This window comes from Lagenorhynchus albirostris, chromosome 3 (genome assembly GCF_949774975.1).
Source record: "Lagenorhynchus albirostris chromosome 3, mLagAlb1.1, whole genome shotgun sequence".
Taxonomy (NCBI): Eukaryota; Metazoa; Chordata; class Mammalia; order Artiodactyla; family Delphinidae; genus Lagenorhynchus; species Lagenorhynchus albirostris.
In genome coordinates, this window is record NC_083097.1 from 30,417,857 (window position 1) to 30,436,333 (window position 18,477).

The window sequence follows — 18,477 nt, forward strand, 5'->3', positions numbered from 1 at the left end:
TTATGGCTGCTTTGGGTCTCCGTTGCTGTGGGCTTTCTCTAGTTGCAGTGAGTGGGGGCTACTCCTCATTGTGCTGCGCATGCTTCTCACTGTGGTGTCTTCTCTTGTTGCAGAGCATGGGCTCTAGGCACATGGGCTTCAGTAGTTGTGGCACGTGGGCTCAGCAGTTGTGGCTCACGGGCTCTAGAGCGCAGGCTCAGTAGTTGTGGCACATGGGCTTAGTTGCTCTGCAGCATGCGGGATCTTCCCAGATCAGGGCTCAAACCCATGTCCCCTGCATTGGCAGGCAGATTCCTAACCACTGCACCACCAGGGAAGTTCCATTCTTTGTATTTTTAAAACATGACTGATATCATATAGTATACAAATTTGTGTCTGAAATTTACTGAAGATTTTAAAGCCGGAAAATAAGAGTATTAAAACAATATCTGGGGAAAAATGTCTCAGAAATGCATATATGAGACAATGGAAGTATGAAGTTCTTAGAACCTAAGGTTGGCTACCGCTATAGAAATAGCAAGTAACTGTACTGACATACAATGTAGGCAAAAGAGTCAATAGGGCATAGTAAAACACTGGATATGCATAGTGAAAGAAGGTAAAGATGACCCTCTAAGACAGTGATTCTTAATCTTCTCCAGAATTATCCGGAGAATTTGTTAAATATACAGGGCAGTGACCAGCAAAGTCCCTAGGTAATCCAAAAAACAAGTTTGACAAATGTTTCTAAAACTTTAAGCAGGTAAAATAGGTCATGCTAGTAAATAGAAAAGGGAAAGAAGAGACTCAGAAGAATAAGAATAAAATCAGTTTCAAAAAGTTCCATGGCACAGTGGGACATGCTGAAAAAGTATTCCCATCAGGACCCATAGTTCAATGATTTTTTTTTTAGTATAAACATCCCAGCAACAGCACATGGGGAGCTGTCACGGAGGGCATAGGTCTCTATTGGAGGAGGGGTGTGGGCAGGGCATGAGGAGGGGTATGGGCATGCTAGGAGGATGGGAACAGTCCTGGCTGCCCCACAGTGGGATGTGTGAGGGTCTCTGGCCAGGCCACAGTCCACATGGGAAGACACCAATCAGTCACGAAGTCATGGGAACGCCATGGGAACACAAGCCTGGCTGTGGGCCCAGGCACCACACAGGCGCATTCACTGTTAAACTATACAGGATGAGGCTGTACATGAGTTAATTACAAAAGAGTCGTATTTATAAAAATCTGTACACATATTTGAAAAACTCACAAAATTAGTGCCCAGAATTATCCATATAAAAATGGTATACTGGGGCTTCCCTGGTGGCACAGTGGTTGAGAGTCCGCCTGCCGATGCAGGGGACACGGGTTCGTGCCCCGGTCCGGGAAGATCCCACATGCCGCGGAGTGGCTGGGCCCATGAGCCATGGCCGCTGAGCCTGCGCGTCCAGAGCCTGTGCTCCGCAATGGGAGAGGCCACAACAGTGAGAGGCCCACGTACCGCAAAAAAAAAAAAAAAAAAAGGTATACTGCATCACATAAAAGGATATGAGGGCTTCCAGGGTGGCGCAGTGGTTAAGAATCTGCCTGCCAGTGCAGGGGACATGGGTTCACACCCTGGTCCATGAAGATGCCACATGCCGCAGAGCAACTAAGCCCGTGAGCCACAACCACTGAGCCTGCGCTCTAGAGCCCACAAGCCACAACCACTGAGCCCGCGTGCCACAGCTACTGAAGCCCGTGTGCCTAGAGCCCATGCTCCGCAACAAGAGAAGCCACTGCAATGAGAAGCCCACGCGCGACAACGAAGAGTAGCCCCTGCTCACCACAACGAGAAAACCCACGCACAGCAACTAAGACCCAACGCAGTGCAAAATAAAATAAATAAATAAAAAAGAAAATTGTACAATTAAAAACAAAAAGGATATGAAAGTGAATGTAGAACACATGAAGAGAAGATAAGATTTGAGGGAAATTAATGTTTAAGGAATAAAACAGAAAAGGGAAATATTTAAAAATTGTTGGTAGACAGAGGAAAGGATAACCAGGTGAGAAAAAGATGATGGAAGGCAAAGTGAACAATACTTTAAAATGCAGCTGACAATTTCAAACCAAGCCAACATTTGGTTTGGGGATGATAAATGTGACGTGACAGGCTGTGTTAGAAAATAAACTTTGTGCACTTTTGAGCAGGGGCCGCTGGTCTGGTTTGATTATCCCCCACCTCACTTTTGTGAGCAGCTCTGCATCCCCAAGAGCTCAGTAAAAAAAAAGTCGCCATGGGAAGTAGGGAACTCAGCCTAGACTCTAGTCCCTAGAGTTAGGACTTCTGAATAACAAAGCAAGAGTGCCCAAAGCAGAGAAGCTCTGCAATTTAATTTTAACTTGTCCGTCTCTGGAAGTTTGTTCATATTTTAAAACCTTACATATATATCATGTGTAGACTTACTTATTTATATGAAGATGTGCTTACCTGAACTAATTTAAACATTTCATCTTGGAGCATTTCCCTAACAGAATCGGAATAATGTGATAACTGAGCCCTGGGTTCGTTTCTCTGGGTTGGCTGAGCTGTTGGCCCAGGTGTTTGTGAAGCAACAGTGACTCTATTTGATACCAAAGGTGGAGCTGAGGAAGATTTATCTTTACATGCAGAGATCCGTGCACTATGTGGAAGCATATAAATAAAAAACACACATTAATCAAGAAAGAAACAAATTAGATGTCTATGAGCTGAGTATTTTGATCCTACTTTTTAATTCTACTTTAAAAGCTTTCTGGAGGTTTTCAGGAAATTTAAACTCTAAAGCCGATCTCACTCTATCCCTCAGCCCCCAGACACATTTGTCATCAGCACAGTTATTCATCCAAATGCTGTAATTAAGGGACATGTAATGTCTAGTCAGCCATGGTCCCCTCCCTATGGTGTTACAACCCAGGACAGTTCTCACATTCATTTTACTTGCCTGGTCCCTACAGGCATCTGAGTTTGAGACCTGTGCAATCATTCTGATTAGGTGTACAGAGTATGTAATTTGGCTTAGGAATATATTTCTTGGACTAAATTTAATGATCCAGAATGGATTTAAGAAAACTGTGGAAAGTATGGGTTAAAAAAATGTTTAATTCTAACATGGATAGAGCAAACTCCTGTCATTCTTCATTAAATGTGAAATAACAGTATTGTGAACATTTCATTTCCAAACAGTTGATATTAATAATTAAACCCTAATGAAAATGCTTATTTAGAAATAAAAGTTAAAAATCAAAGTAAGTTTTGTTTTATAAAATGATTGTTTGGGGATGATTCCTTAAAACATAGAAGGGACTCAATGTTGTACAAGCAAATCAATTTTATAACCTAAATTAGGGAACGGGCACTATCATGTCGAAATAAACTGATCATTGTCTCTATAAAGAAAATAACACATTAAACTGTGTTTATATTTATTTGGATTTACATTCATTCCCTTTCAGCAATAACATTTGCCTTTTATCAAGCATCTCACAACCTTAATAACAAAACTATATTTGGGAAATCCATAAAAAAACAGGCGTTACAACTGACTTGCCTATTTTAAGACAACTTTATTGGCCTTTGCTTTCAACAAGTAACAAGGAGATAAATTCTAATACTGGAGAATTTTTTTAAAGCAAATTTGTGCTATATCATTCTCCTATTTCAACACGATTTGTAAACACTAAACACTGTTCAACTTCTGTAAAATAAATACAGAAGACAACTGGATGACTCTTTTCTATGAGAGAATTAGAAGCATTTCATATGCTATTAGAGATCTGCTAGAGGCTGAAAATGAGCAAGAACTACATCTTTCAATAATATATCCACTACTTCTTTTTTCCAGAAAAGACTTGTTCTAAAATAGTTCCTGCATGTCTTTAAAACACAACTGTTAGAGGAAAATCTTTTACTCTCTTAGTTTTTGGTCAAGATGTTAGTAATTATTTCAAAATGGTACAGCAGGCATCATTTCATTCTCTTATCTATTTGTAATTATATCAATATGGTACAGTATGCAAAAATTCTCACCTAGAAACTTCTGAACTTGTATCTACACCAAATGAATGAGGAGTGATGTGTTCTGGATCTATAAAGCCTTCGATCATTCTATAATTAAAGATTAATAATCAATTAGGAAGCAAGATATTCTTCGCATTACCTAAGGTCCAGGTGATCTAATGCTCCACAATCTAAGAGTCTCAACATCCTCTAATCTTCTGTAATGCTTAGCTCATAATTACAATCTATTTACATCTGTCTCTATAGCAATAGTAACAGATTCAAACAAAAGCAAAGAATATGTCTGGATGGCTTTAGTATACGACTTGACCACTATTAAATGCTTGGCAACAGAAATAATATAATCTAAAATGAGCAGAAATGAAGTTAGCTGGAACCTCAAATTTTACCTAGGAAGAAGCAGACACTTCGCTCAGGAACACTACAGAGACCATTATCACATCTGAAACTGTAATGACTAGCTTTTTATTAATAGAAATATCTATATTACTTGTAAAGGCACAGGACATTAAACATATTTTTTTGTTAATTATCCACAGAAGACCCCAACAAAAAAGAAGAGAAAGAAAATCTAATTATGTTGCCTCTCTTATCTGAGGTAATTCTAAAATTCTAAAACATCAAAAATTCTAAAAATTAAGAAATCATGCCCAAACTGCAACAAATGAAAACTGCTTGCAGCTATCCTTGAAGCAATAATAAGCTAGCGGGCTTCCCTGGTGGCACAGTGGTTGAGAGTCCGCCTGACAATGCAGGGGACACAGGTTTGTGCCCTGGTCTGGGAAGATACCACATGCCGCGGAACGGCTGGGCCCGTGAGCCATGGCCGCTGAGCCTGCGCGTCTGGAGCCTGTGCTCTGCAACGGGAGAGGCCACAACAGTGAGAGGCCCGCGTACCACACACACACACACACACACACACAAAAATAATAAGCTAGCAAGCAGAGTATGTGTCCATCAAAGCCCTATGGACAGTGTGCAGTAATCATACCATAACACTGAAAGATTATACATATATGACTCATAATGATTCTTTACTTGACCCATGAAAAGTGGAATTAGTATGGAAAGGGAGTACCCTAATTAGCAGCTGAATAACTCTGGTATATTCATAGCTATATTTTACTTTAAGGTTGATAGTAACAGGAGAACAAACAGCATTTTAGACATCATTATTTATTTCACTCTACCAAGATTTAGAAGTATAGAATTTACTAAAAATCATCACTACCATTACTATTAAATTGAGGTTACAATTTCACTAGGAACACAGTATCACCATAAAATATATATTGTCAATGATGAGGAAAACAAAAAACCCTCTTCATCAAGTGAATCCCAGATGAGCTCTGAAAGCTTTCCATACTTTTCCCCCTTACCCTTTCTGTTCAGTTGATTTTTCCTCCACACATGTCTCTAACACTTCTTCCCTTGGACACTGAACCTCTCCTGTGGAATGCTGTTAAAATTAATAGTACCCAAAAAGAAAATAGGTGAAACAAACAGGTATTACTGTCTTAGGTATCTTGAGTTTCACGTTAGCCATTCGCCTGGAATAAAAACAGTCTAAAAGCAAGTGCGAAACCAAACATTAAAATGTACTCCCAGTCCTGCTCTGACTAGACTTTTATTCTGTGATGCCTTTGGCCCATCACCCTGAGCCACTGAGCATATTAAACTACAAAGACAAATGATGTCACTAGAAATCATTTACAATGTATTTACAATGTATTTGTAAATTAAATTACACACACATCACTACATAAGTAAGTACAACTGACCTTTGAACAACACTGGTCTGAACTAAGGGGGTGCACTTATATGCAGATTTTTTCAGTAAATACACTACACCATCTGGGGTTGGTTGAATCCGCGCCAGGTCCTGGAACCAATCCTCCGTGAATATTAAGGGATGAATGGATGAGGATTTTTGACTGCATGGGGGTCAAAGCCCCTAACTGCCATGTTGTTCAAGGGCCAACTGTACGCTGTGAAAACAACTAGAATATCAGAAAAAAAAAAAACATCCTTCTTAAAGGAATTGTTTCAATAATTAGAGATGTCTGTGTTCTACCTGGAAATCCAGAGTATAGGGTTTTGAGAAAAGAAGTAATAAATAAAAGTGCATGTATGTGTAAAAACTGCACACTACTGAATTATACATTCTGAATGTGGAACACTTGCATCACTCTTGATTAAATTAATTTACTACAGCAGTTTATGAAATTAACATTTCATTGCCTGAAATTATTAGACATCTAACTAATTATAGAATTTCAGTGAAAGAAAAATGCTGCATGGCTACACTCTACAATCCACAGTACACTTTTAAGAGAGAATAGCCTTGGTTGGATATATTGAAAAAAACACTATAGTGTTACCATAGCATAATTTAAGTAACTTTATCCACTACTTATAGACTTACTTCTTCTAAATGCTGTGGTAAAGTCTGCATCTGCATGTAAGACGCAATACTGGGACTTTTAACAATTCCAACAGATTCTTTGGCATCCTCTACACGGAAACAAGAAGGAAGAGAAAACTGATCTTTTGAAAAATAATCAATTTTCTTTTTAGAATGTTCAGAAATACTATAGGAAACAATATAATGGCAGAAACATTTTCTATCCTCCTTACAAAAATATCTTTAAACACCTAGAGACAACCCCTCTTCATCAAGTGAAGCACAGGTGAGCCTTGAGAGGCCTCATATCAGTGTGTGTAACTCCATATAAAGCTCTGAGAGTTTCTGTTTTAAAGAAGACTGCCAAGGAAAGGTTCATAGAATTGGTTCACAGCAATGAGGAGACCCATAATAATTACACAGCAAGGCAAAAGGCCTCAAAATTGTATATTCAGGTTATAAGTTAATATGCTTAACGTTTCATAAATATTAAATACTCTTTAAATACTTGGCTTTAGGCTATTATAAACATGCCAATTTAGATGTAAGACTAAGTTATCTCAGATAATCATTCACCAATATCAAATTAGTAAGGTCAAACAAAAAGATTAGCTAAATGAACTGACCTTCATAGTCTGATGGGTATATATCCATTTCCTCCTGTGCAAATGTTTCTACTTCTAAAAGATCCTCCTCAATATCTCCAAATACCTTTTCAGTATCATCAGTGACAGAAATAATTTCATCATTGGTTCCTTTTATTTCGGGATTTTTTACTTCAGTTGGCATTCTACTGACAAAAATTAAGCAGCTAAAATTATAACTCATTCTTGGGAACAAAGAGCTTGCTTTCAATTGATTCAGTTTATTGAAAAAGAACAAACTAAGCTTTCGTATTTATAAAGTTTGTTTTTTAACCATGTATGGCAAATACCAGAAGCTTAACAAAAGGTTGTTCAATAAGTAATTGAATGTCCCGTTTTTATTTACTCAAAGGATTAGAATAGTTTCGACTTTTCTAAATTTGCCATTCTCACAAAGGAATCTTCCTGCTACCAAGGCTTCAGCTTTAGTATTCAAAGATACATTACTTGTAGTATTACTTAATATGGAAAAATGGATGAGATGATTAGTTCAACTTCCTCTGACACAGGAAATCAATGAACATAATAAAGGGATCTCTTGGGATGAATTAGCTCCTCTCTTACAAGATATAAGCTAGACCAACACGTAAAGAAACAAAATTTGTAATGAATTGTTAAAGTACTTCAGAAAGCACTTGCTTACTGCTTCTCTAGTTCAAAGAAATGCTCATTTCTTTAACCTTCAAGGGTTCAATTCTCCTTTAAGCCCAAACACCATCAAACAAGGTACTTGAAAAGGAAGGTATAATCAGCAACTTACTTCAAGATACTTTGACAAGATTCATTCTGATCATTTCTTTCCTCACTCCCACCTTGAGTGGATACTGCAACAGAACAACCAGCATCTGTTTTATAATCACTCTCTATACTGGGTCCATTCTGAGGCTCAGGGTAATTATTCTCTAGCACCTAAAACAAACCATTTATAGTACTTAATATTCATTACTGAATCCCTTACTTTTCATTATATTTTTAGATTATTAATACTTTCTACAGAACTTCTCCTGATTAAGTCTCTTATTCATTTACCAAGTATTTACTGCATTTCTAATACTCAATATTTGATGCTGAAGCAATGACTGTCTTTATTCCACCTAGAAAAAATAAGCTTGACTACCTAAAGAGTATTCAAAAGAAATCAGCCTTACACACTTGAAAGGTATATCACCAGTGTTTTCAGGCCACAGAACAATAGCAATAAAAATGTAAAGTTGCTTTCATTTCACTCTCTTTACAGTTATAAAGACATTTAGTAATTATTTCAAAATGACATAGTGGGCAAAAATATATGCAGCTAAAAATACAAGGGATGTACCTCTTTTGTTTTACTTAGAAATTTAGGTATGCATCACCTAGAAACACTTAAAAATTTCCATGACAACAAATATCACAGTATCTTCTAAACTACCTTACAATAACAGAAACTGATCTCAAAAAAAGGGGAAAAAAAACACAAAAAGAAAACATAAAACAACAAAATTTCTTCAACCCAGAATAAACTAGTTTAAAATGAAGGCAATTCAAAATAGAACAAACGAAGAATTAAAAAGTGTGGAGGGGTGTTGACCAAGATGGCAACACAGGAGGCTCCTGGATTCTCCTCCTCTCACAGACACACTGAATGTACAACTACACACAGAAAATTACCACTGAAAGAAATCCAGAAACTCACTGAGTGACTCCTATGCATCAGGGGAATAAGAAAACACATGTTGAAACAGGCAGTTAAGGCTGAAACACAATCTGACCATAAACCCCAACCCTGGAACAGTGCCCTACAAGCAGGAGGGAACTTCTAACTTCCAGCTTCTAAAAAGCAAAGGGTTTCGACCCTACATTTAGTGCCCAGACTTTTAAGACTCCTACTTGAGAATCAGGCCCCCAAAACACCTAGCTCTGAGAGCCAAAGAATCTTGTATCCATGAAACCCACAAAAGTATAGCAAACAAAGATGCAGTTATTAACAAGTGTGTGAGCACTCCACTGCAGCTATCCCCACAGGGCTTAGCACAGAGGGGCAGGCAAAAACAGCCATCTCCCAGTCTTCCCCTGGAATAAGTCCATCTGCATACTTTGTAAGCTGCTGCCTGGGGATCCCGTGCCTGGCTCCAGCCCTCCCCAGACACCAGGGAAGCCAAAGGACACCTCCTCTATCTTCTCTATCTAGCCTGCTCCAAGTCATCAATATCTCCCTAGAAGGAGCCTGTACACGCATATGTTGCCCCAGTTTTTGCAGCTGCTGACTCAGGGGGAGGTCCCTGGACCACCTGCCTCTGATAGCCAGTACGGCTTGTATTCACAAGTCCTACAGGACTGTAGCAAACAAAGAAGCAGTTCTTAATGGGTGCAGGAATACCCACAATGGCTATACACATGGGCCCAGACCACAGGGAGCAGGCAAAAATACCCATCTCCCGGTTACTCCCCAAGAAGGGCTTAACTACATACTTTGCCACATGCTGTCTGAGGGTCTGGCTTCCAATCAGCCTGCATCTGGTGCTAAATGTGATCTACCCCTTTGGGACACTGACAGGTCTTCGCATAACCTCAATTACTAGGAATCACGAAGAACAAAGGAGGCTTAGATAATCACAAAGGTTTCAGAGACAACCAAAAGCTCAAGCCAGGCTAACTGATGAGGTTCATCTCCTACATAAGACCACTCTGTTCAGACTGGGCGATGTGGCTATTTTATCTAATGCTCAGAAACCAACAAAGAGACTCAAAGAAAATAAAGAAACAGAGGAATATGTTCCAAACAAATGAATAAGATAAATCTCCAGAAACAGATCTTAATGAAAGAGATAAGTGATTTACCTGATAGAGATCTAAAATAACAATCACTGAGATGAGGCCAACAATGCATGAACAAAGTGACACTTTCAAGGAAGAGACAGAAAATACAAAAAAAGTACAAAACGTAAATTAGAACTGAAGAACACAATAGCTGAACTGAAAAAGTCACTGAAGGGATTCAGTAACAGACTAAATCAAGCAGAAAAAAGGACCAGAGAACTCAAAAATAGGGCAGTGGAATCAAAGAAGCAAGAAGGAAGAAGAATAAAAGAGTGCAGATAACTTAAGGGACCAATATATGCATTACAGAGGTTCCAGAAAGAGAGAAAGGGGCAAAAAGCTTATTCAAAGAAATAATGGCTGAAAACTACTGAAACCTGGGGAAGTTAACAGACATCCGATCCAGAAAGCCCAGAAAGTTCAAAATAACATAAATTCAAAGAAACCTACACCAAGACAAGAGTTAAAAACAAGGAGAGAATCTTAAAAGCAGCAAAAGAAAAACAATTTGTTACATACAGAGGAAGCCCTATAATGTTATCAGTAGATTTTTCAGCAGAAATTCTGTAGTCCAGAAGGGAATGGCATGATATATTAAAAGTGCTGAAAGAAAAAAACTGCCAACCAAGAATACTCTACCCAGCAAAGTTGTCCTTCAGAATTGAAGGAAAGATAGTTTTCCAGACAAGCAAAAGCTGAAGGAGTTCATGACCACTAAACCAGCCTTACAAGAAAAGTTAAAAAGAGTTCTTCAAGCTGAAACAAATAAATGCTAATTAGTAGCAGAAAAACATACGAAAGTATAAAACTCATTGGTAAAGGTAAATATATAGTTAAATTCAGAATATTCTAGTGTTGTAATGGTGGTGGGTTAAACACTCATAACTCTACTATGAAGAATAAATCACAAAAGTATTAAAGATAACTATAACTACAATAATTTATTAATGGATACACAATGTAAAAAGATATAAATTGTTACATCAAAAATATAAAATGCAGGGAGAGGGGTAGTGTAATAAATATGCAGAGCTTTTGTATGCATTCGAAGCTAAGTTATCAGCTTAAAACAGACTATTACAAATATAACTTGTTTCAGTATAAGCCTCATGGTAACCACAAAGCAAAAGCCTATAGTAAACAAGTGAACAAAAAACCCACAAAAGATTTTTTAAAAGGAATCCAAGCATACTTCTACAGAAAATATTCAAATCTCAAAGAATAGAGCAAAAGAGGAAGAGGGAGTTCCCTGGTGGCCTAGTGGTTAGGATTTGCATTGTCACTGCTGTGGCCTGCATTCAATCTTTGGGTGGGAAAGAAACTGAGATCCTGTAAGCCATGTGGCATGGCCAAAAACAAACAAACAAAAAAACAGCAAGAGAGGAAGAAAAGAACAAAGGAAATACAAAACAACCAGAAAACAATTAACAAAATGGCAGTATTAAGCCCATACATATCCGTACATATCTATAATTGATTTAAAGGTAAATGGACTAAATTCTCCAATCAGAAGACATGGAGTAGTTGAATGGATTAAAAAAAGACCCAACTGTATACTGCCTACAAGAGACTCGCTTCAGCTTTAAAGACACACGCATACTGAAAGTGAAGAGATGGAAAAGTATTCCATGCAAGCAGAAACCAAAGGAAAACAGGGGTAGCTATATTTAGACAAAACGAACTTTAAGCCAAAGACTATAACAACAAAGAAGCTCATTATATAATGATAAAGGGGCCAATTCATCAAGAATATATAACATCAATTAATATTTATGCAGCCAACATAGAAGCCAACACAAAAATTAACTCAAAATGGATTAAAGACTTGAAAGTAAGACCTGAAACTATAAAGCTCCTAGAAGAAAAGACAGGCAGTTAAAGCTCCTTGATGATGATTTTTTGGATTTGACACCAAAAGCAAAGGAAACAAAAGCAAATTTGAATTATACCTCAATAAAACTGAAAAAAAAAGAACAAATTTAGGTACTATTGGAATTCTCCAAATATTAAAAAAAAAGTCCATGTCCCAACTACTTTACCATATAGAAATTTGTTTTCCAAGCAATTCACCTCCATCTTTTTCTGGAGTACAACAGCAAGTACTCAGTCAAAAGATATTTATGAAAAAAATACTTGCCTTGCAAACAGTTAGGTTAAAAGAGCAGCCTTTTTCTTGTCACTGGGTAGAGAAAAGAAAGAATAGCCCAGGCTTCCCTGGTGGCACAGTGGTTGAGAGTCTGCTGATGCAGGGGACACGGGTTTGTGCCCTGGTCCGGGAGGATCCCACATGCCGCGGAGCGGCTGGGCCCGTGAGCCATGGCCGCTGAGCCTGCGCGTCCGGAGCCTGTGCTCCGCAACGGGAGAGGCCACAACAGTGAGAGGCCCGCGTACCGCAAAAAAAAAAAAAAAGAAAGAATAGCCCATAAGCATTAATTTCTCTACTGATATCCATCTGCCTTTCTAGGTTTGGTCCTCCAACCTCATCTGCCAGATAGTATAAGAAAAGATGATCCCCTAATACATACAATGAGATATCAGTAATAAAAACTGGACAGCTGCCTAGTTCTTCCTCATCTGAACAAAACCCTAAAACTTTAAAAAGAAATAACAGAAATGTAATACCACTTGTAATATCACTTAAAATTATCTTTTTCTTCCTCATTTTTTTTTTTTTTTTTTATTTTGGCCACGCCACACAGCTTGCAGGATATATCAATTTCCCGACCAGGGACTGAACCCGGGCCACGGCAGTGAAAGCACCAAATCCTAACCACTAGACCACCAGAGAACTCTCTCTTCTTCCTTTTTATAAACACACATGAAACCTCAAAACCTCACAGCCTCTCTGAAAGCACTTTAACCCTAATTTATCATTTTTAAGAATTAAAGGAACCACTTTAAAAAATTAGGTGATACAGGTTATAATCAGCATTGTCATTAACTTTGTTACTTAGTGATTCTTTATTATATAAGGAAATATAAATATAGCTTTAATCTAAAATGAGAATTCTCATTTGTATGTAATTAACAATTCAAGTATTTACCTTAATAATGGCATTTTTTGCCTTATATGTAGCAAAATAGGGTTGTTTCAAAAGCCACAATGATGTAAGAATGGCAGCTGTAGAGGTCTTTACACGAATGATGGGACTGTACTCACAGGATGACGCGGTGAGACCAAAATCACAGAGCAGTCTTCTATCAGACCATCTTATCATCCATTCCAACAGCCTTCTTATACTGCCAAATGTGTTATTTAGTGCTAGAGGAAGATCTTCTCGGGGGTTAATATCATTGCGTTGAATTGCTTTGAAAATACATCTTCTAGTTTCAACAGACTTGGGAGTGTAAAAACTATGGTTTGACCATCTCTGTATTAAAGTTTTCTCTGCGTTGTCATCTTGTATTCTGTAAAATGACTTCTGTTTTAAACCAAACAACCCACTCTTCCCTTCATTTTTACTGACTTCATTCAAAGAGTTCTCTAAAAAAGGCCTGATCCCTTGATTAACCAGTACAGAAGCTGAAAGTGTCTGGTTTTCTGAGTTTTCATACTCATACGACTCAGGAGCAACAACAAAGCAAGAGCCAGCTCTAAATACATTCTGGCTTTTGGTTTTGCCCTGACGTCGTTTTAATGTTGTATGTACATCAAAAAGTAAAGAATTAAGTTCATGTTCTCTAAGATGTCCAGAAAAGCTAGTTAGAAATGGAATGCCAGCATCCTTGGAACCAAGTAGGTCTCTTTCAAGAACATAACTCAAGAAGAGTTCAAGGAATTTAATATATTCATCATCGTCACGTTCAAATTCCCAAACACCTATTACAGGAAGTGCATTTTGTAACAACTTTTCATGATCTTCTTTTCTTTTAGGGTTTTCCTTCTGATTACATATTTTCTTTTTTCCATTGGGCTCACCACTCAATGTTAATTCCATGTGATTTGGGGCATTTCTATAGCAAAATAAAATTTAAAAAGATCATTTAATCACTAAAAATGATCTTTTAATCATTTAATCACTAAAAATGATCTTAGCATTTAATCACTAAAATTGATCTTAGCATTGACAATAAAAATTCTCTCCGCTGGTTAAGTCATACCTCTTGTTTTTTGATGCCTTGATAACCTATCTTTCAAATAAGGGGCAAAGATCTCTAAGTATTCACTCGAGCTGAACATTCTGAGTCCAAAAAATATAACAGATTAATATCAAAAGGGAAATTTTATGTTAAAAAAGATTAAAATGTGTTCACAGAAATTTCACTATTAAAAAAACATGACTGGGGGCTTCCCTGGTGGCGCAGTGGTTGAGAGTCCGCCTGCCGATGCAGGGGACGCAGGTTCGTGCCCCGGTCCGGGAAGATCCCACATGCCGCGGAGCGGCTGGGCGCGTGAGCCATGGCCGCTGAGCCTGCGCGTCCGGAGCCTGTGCTCTGCAACGGGAGAGGCCACAACAGTGAGAGGCCTGCGTACCGCAAAAAAAAAAAAAAAAAAAAAAACATGACTTTTTCTGGGGGAAAAAAAAAGGTCCTCTAACAGGTCAGAATTTAGAAATACTATACAAAGTCAATAAAAAATCACAAGCCACCAATACACATCACAGTTTACAGTTTTCTGTTTCTCTCTTGCATCTACCCCTTTCAGCTTCCCTGTATGACATGCAAGAAGCAGGACTGCCCTCAGGATTCTTTACCACACAAAAGTTGGGTATTTTTCTAAACACTTTCTGCTGCTATTAACCTGTTGGGCAGGCACCTAACTACCAGCCATAATTACTTTTAAATCTGTTTCCTTTCAACATGGTTCTTAGGGCAGAACACAGATCCCTAGTTCCCTCAATAAAAGAAAGCTTCCAGTTAGGCACCTGGGCTGAAGCCGCCGTGTCTCTTCCTATTAAGAATACAAAATAAGCAGTCTCCAAGGTATTCCTGTGCTAACACTGAATTTGTTTGGTGAAACAAGCACATCATTTATGATACTACCAGATAAAGTTTAAGCAGATGTTTGAAGTAGATGATATTATTTCACTTAAGCAAGATTATGGTTGATTATATAGCCTTTCAGTCATGAGAAGGATAAACTGCATTGTAGATACTGAATTATAAAGAAAAAAATCTGCTTAAATCAAACTAACAGAGGTTTAACTGATAAGCAAGAATTTCTCAACAATTTACAGACAAGCTTTAAAGATGAATGTGCAAAAAGAAAAAAAAAATATGAATTTGCAAATTCCTTCCCTGGAAACTCTAAAAATAATATAGCTAACCAAATAATCCTGAACTATTTAAGTCTAAGATTGCTGAAAGAACTAAAAGTCCTCCAGTGAACTCTAGAATTTCATCTACTCATTTTATTTTATACCTTCAGGTGGCAAAATTATTTTGTATCTCAGTAATATTTTAAATGGATTTTCAACAGTCTCATCTTACACTCCTAACATTCTTGTGGGTATGGAGGGTGGTAATAATACAATCAGTGAGGTTGCTGGAAATAAAAATCAGTTGCATGAAAATACTGAACGTACTTTGTTCCCAAAGGAAGTGAATGCTTTCTACTACGAGATCTCAATTGTACCTTTGAGAGAAATGTATCCTTTTTTCTCCAACCAACAAAGCTTCTGAGAAAGTATCAGCTGTATCTGCATCACTGTGGACCACAGAATTCCCTGGTTCTGTGAGTGTGCTCCTGCTCAAACTAGTTCCCAAGGAAAACTTGTCAAAACCTAGAACCTCAGCTGGTTTTTCTTCTTCAGTTGGTTCCCATATATTCATCTCAAAAGAACCTATATTTCTCTGCACACGTTTCAGAGCTTTCACCCTCACTTTATGGATAGAATGCATGATAACAGACATCATTTCCTGAGTTTGGGGACCTAGAAAGAAAAGAACAAAAGGCCTTAAAGTTCATTAAAATGTTTCAACTCAAGACATATGGGGACCCAATTCTGGTCCCCCCTGGGAACATGAAATCTAACTGATGGCTAAGGCTTAGTTCTACAATCTTACAGATCATGCTTTTTTTCAATATCTGTTAGAAAGGTATGGTCCATATTTTTAAGGTAGAACAGGGGAAGCTAGAAAAGGTCCATTAAAGAACAATAAAAGTGACTCCATAAAAAAGTATGCCCTGGAAAACACAAAATTTAGAAGCAATTTAACTGGTTCAAAAATCTGATAATTAGAGAAAGAATCACTAACATTCTTCTCACTCCCATAGAGTGGCACACAAGAGAAAATAAGTATAATTTTAGCCAAAGAAACAAAAACACCTTTCTGACTTCAAGTAACAGAAAACAATAGAAAGGGAGGTTTTTCAAGACTGCCTGCATAAAAATTTTTAAATATCATTAATACATAAACATGACATTTTAGAGATTTCAAAAAAGTCTGAAAAAATATAAATACAATGTAAGTACATTAATGCAATAATGTACATCATAGGATATTACTAGACTTAAATAACTATAGTTCTAAAACAGAGAGTAATCTCAGTTCTTTAAAAATTTCTACAACATTATGAATACCTCATTTCATTGTACTTCACAGATATTGCATTTTTTACAAATTGCAATATCTGTGAAGGTTTGGGGCAACCTTCAAGCAAGTCTACTGGTGCCATTTTTCCAGCAGCATTTGCTCACTTCATGTCTCTGTGTCACATATTGCTAATTCTCACAGCATTTCAACTTTTTCATTATTATGAGATTTGTTTTGGTGACCTGTGATCAGTGATCTTTAATGCTACTACTGCAAAAAGATTATGACTTGCTTATGATTATGACTCAGATAATGGTTAGCATTTTTTAGCAATAAAGTACTTTTTTAATTAAGGTATATACATTGCCTTCTTTTAGAGCACACTTAATAGACTATAGTATACTGCAAACATAACTTTTATATGCACTAGGAAACCAAAAACTTCATATGACTTGCATTACTGCATTATTCACTTTATTATGGTGGTCTGGAACCAAACCTGAAATATCTCCAAGGTATGCCTGTGCTTAATGCCACTGAACTGTACACTTAAAAATGGTAAATTTTATATTATATTTTACCACAATAAAAAAAAATTTTCACAAGGTCATCTTGAATGCATAGTATAAAATAAGGAGCATAAATTACCATAAAAGAAGAATACTAGTTTTCAATAAAATATCTGATTATACAAAGCATTATATATTCATTTTATATATTTTATCTTTTTAAATCCTCTTTCAATACATATTCATAAAGAAGTATTAATATACTCATTTTACAAATAAGGAAAAGAGGCTCAGAGATACGGAGCAACTTGCCTATGGTCACACAGTTACTAACTGACAGAGCCATGACATGAAGTCAGCTTTGTCTGGTTCCAAAGCAACAGAATTGGTGCTTCCGTAATGGGGAAGTGCTTCTGACTTCTCATACTCCTATCTCCAAAGAGAAATGCATAAAAACATAAGCACTAGAAAATAAATGCTTTCAAAACAAAATGAGAATCTTTAGCAATTTATCAGATATCTAAGAAATGACAAATAATACCTTTCACAACATAGTGTCTGAGTCTCTGTTGAAGAGAGTGATATTTTTCTCTTACAGGAACCCTTATGTCCTCAGGATTGGGAAACGCTTTCACAAAAATTTCTGCTACCTTCAGAAAAATTTAAAAATGAGTTTTATGAGCATCATTCTTAATTATAAATAAAATTAAAATTCTTTAAAGTCTCTGATTCTGATTTAGTTTATTTTCGCCTACATTTACATTACCTCTCTGATTGGTGGCAGTTCTCCAATGAGGCTCAAAATTAGATCCTGAATAAGTTCTTCAATATTGGAAAACCGAGAGAACGGTAGCATTCTACAAGCCCATTCCACTGCACTGAGACAGTGCTCAACCATACAAGAATCAAACTTCACTTCGAGGTCCTAAATGGATATTGAGAAATATCATTTCCTTTTCACTTTAGACAGATAGACTAGATTCTTCGATCAAGCAATTATTTCCCAAGTAATATTTATTTTTCTTATTCTTGTGTAATTGATACCTTTTTTCCCTCCACATTTTCCCTTGCCTTCTGATATTGCCTGCAACTATAGGATAACTTATCACGGACATGCAGCATCCAACACAAAGCACAAAGTTCTCTGAAGCAACCTAAATCAGGAATGGAAATATGAAAGAAGACTGTATGAGTATATACATTAATATTATAACAACTGTTGGTTATTTTTTTTCCAAAATAAATGTCTTTATACTGTTGATTACAAAAGAAACATGCTCATACTCAATACTTTATATAAAAGTTGTGGAGATCCTTACAGAATTTTTACACATATTATTCCAGAATATTTCATACATGTCGTACTCGCATGAAAATATTAAAAACACTTTATAGAGTAAATAAGCTACTCTATTTATTGGTAGTTTACTTGTTTTAAACTTAGAGTATATTGTAGATATTTTTCAAAGCCAATACACATAGCTCTACTTAATACCATATTGTTAATTTATTTGGAAAATCACTTATTAATAGGCATTTAAGGGACTTCCTGGTGGCACAGTGGTTAAGAATCTGCCTGCCAATGCAGGGGAAACAGGTTCAAGCTCTGATCCGGGAAGATTCCACATG

The 18,477-nt window shown here is 37.0% G+C and overlaps 1 protein-coding gene across 1 annotated transcript in view; it reads right to left on the reverse strand.

The window, feature by feature from the left end:
• The window catches only part of CPLANE1 (ciliogenesis and planar polarity effector complex subunit 1), a 130,664-nt gene that overhangs the window by 72,326 nt on the left and 39,861 nt on the right, over positions 1–18,477 (reverse strand). The window contains exons 22-32 of the mRNA XM_060146967.1: positions 17,893–18,002; positions 17,615–17,773; positions 17,390–17,498; positions 15,438–15,735; positions 12,907–13,816; positions 7,827–7,975; positions 7,049–7,215; positions 6,444–6,532; positions 5,398–5,477; positions 4,028–4,105; positions 2,450–2,642 (exon numbers count right to left, since the gene is read on the reverse strand). Of these exons, the coding sequence (XP_060002950.1) occupies positions 2,450–2,642; positions 4,028–4,105; positions 5,398–5,477; positions 6,444–6,532; positions 7,049–7,215; positions 7,827–7,975; positions 12,907–13,816; positions 15,438–15,735; positions 17,390–17,498; positions 17,615–17,773; positions 17,893–18,002 (2,342 nt within the window). The remainder of the gene's footprint in view (positions 1–2,449; positions 2,643–4,027; positions 4,106–5,397; positions 5,478–6,443; positions 6,533–7,048; positions 7,216–7,826; positions 7,976–12,906; positions 13,817–15,437; positions 15,736–17,389; positions 17,499–17,614; positions 17,774–17,892; positions 18,003–18,477) is intronic.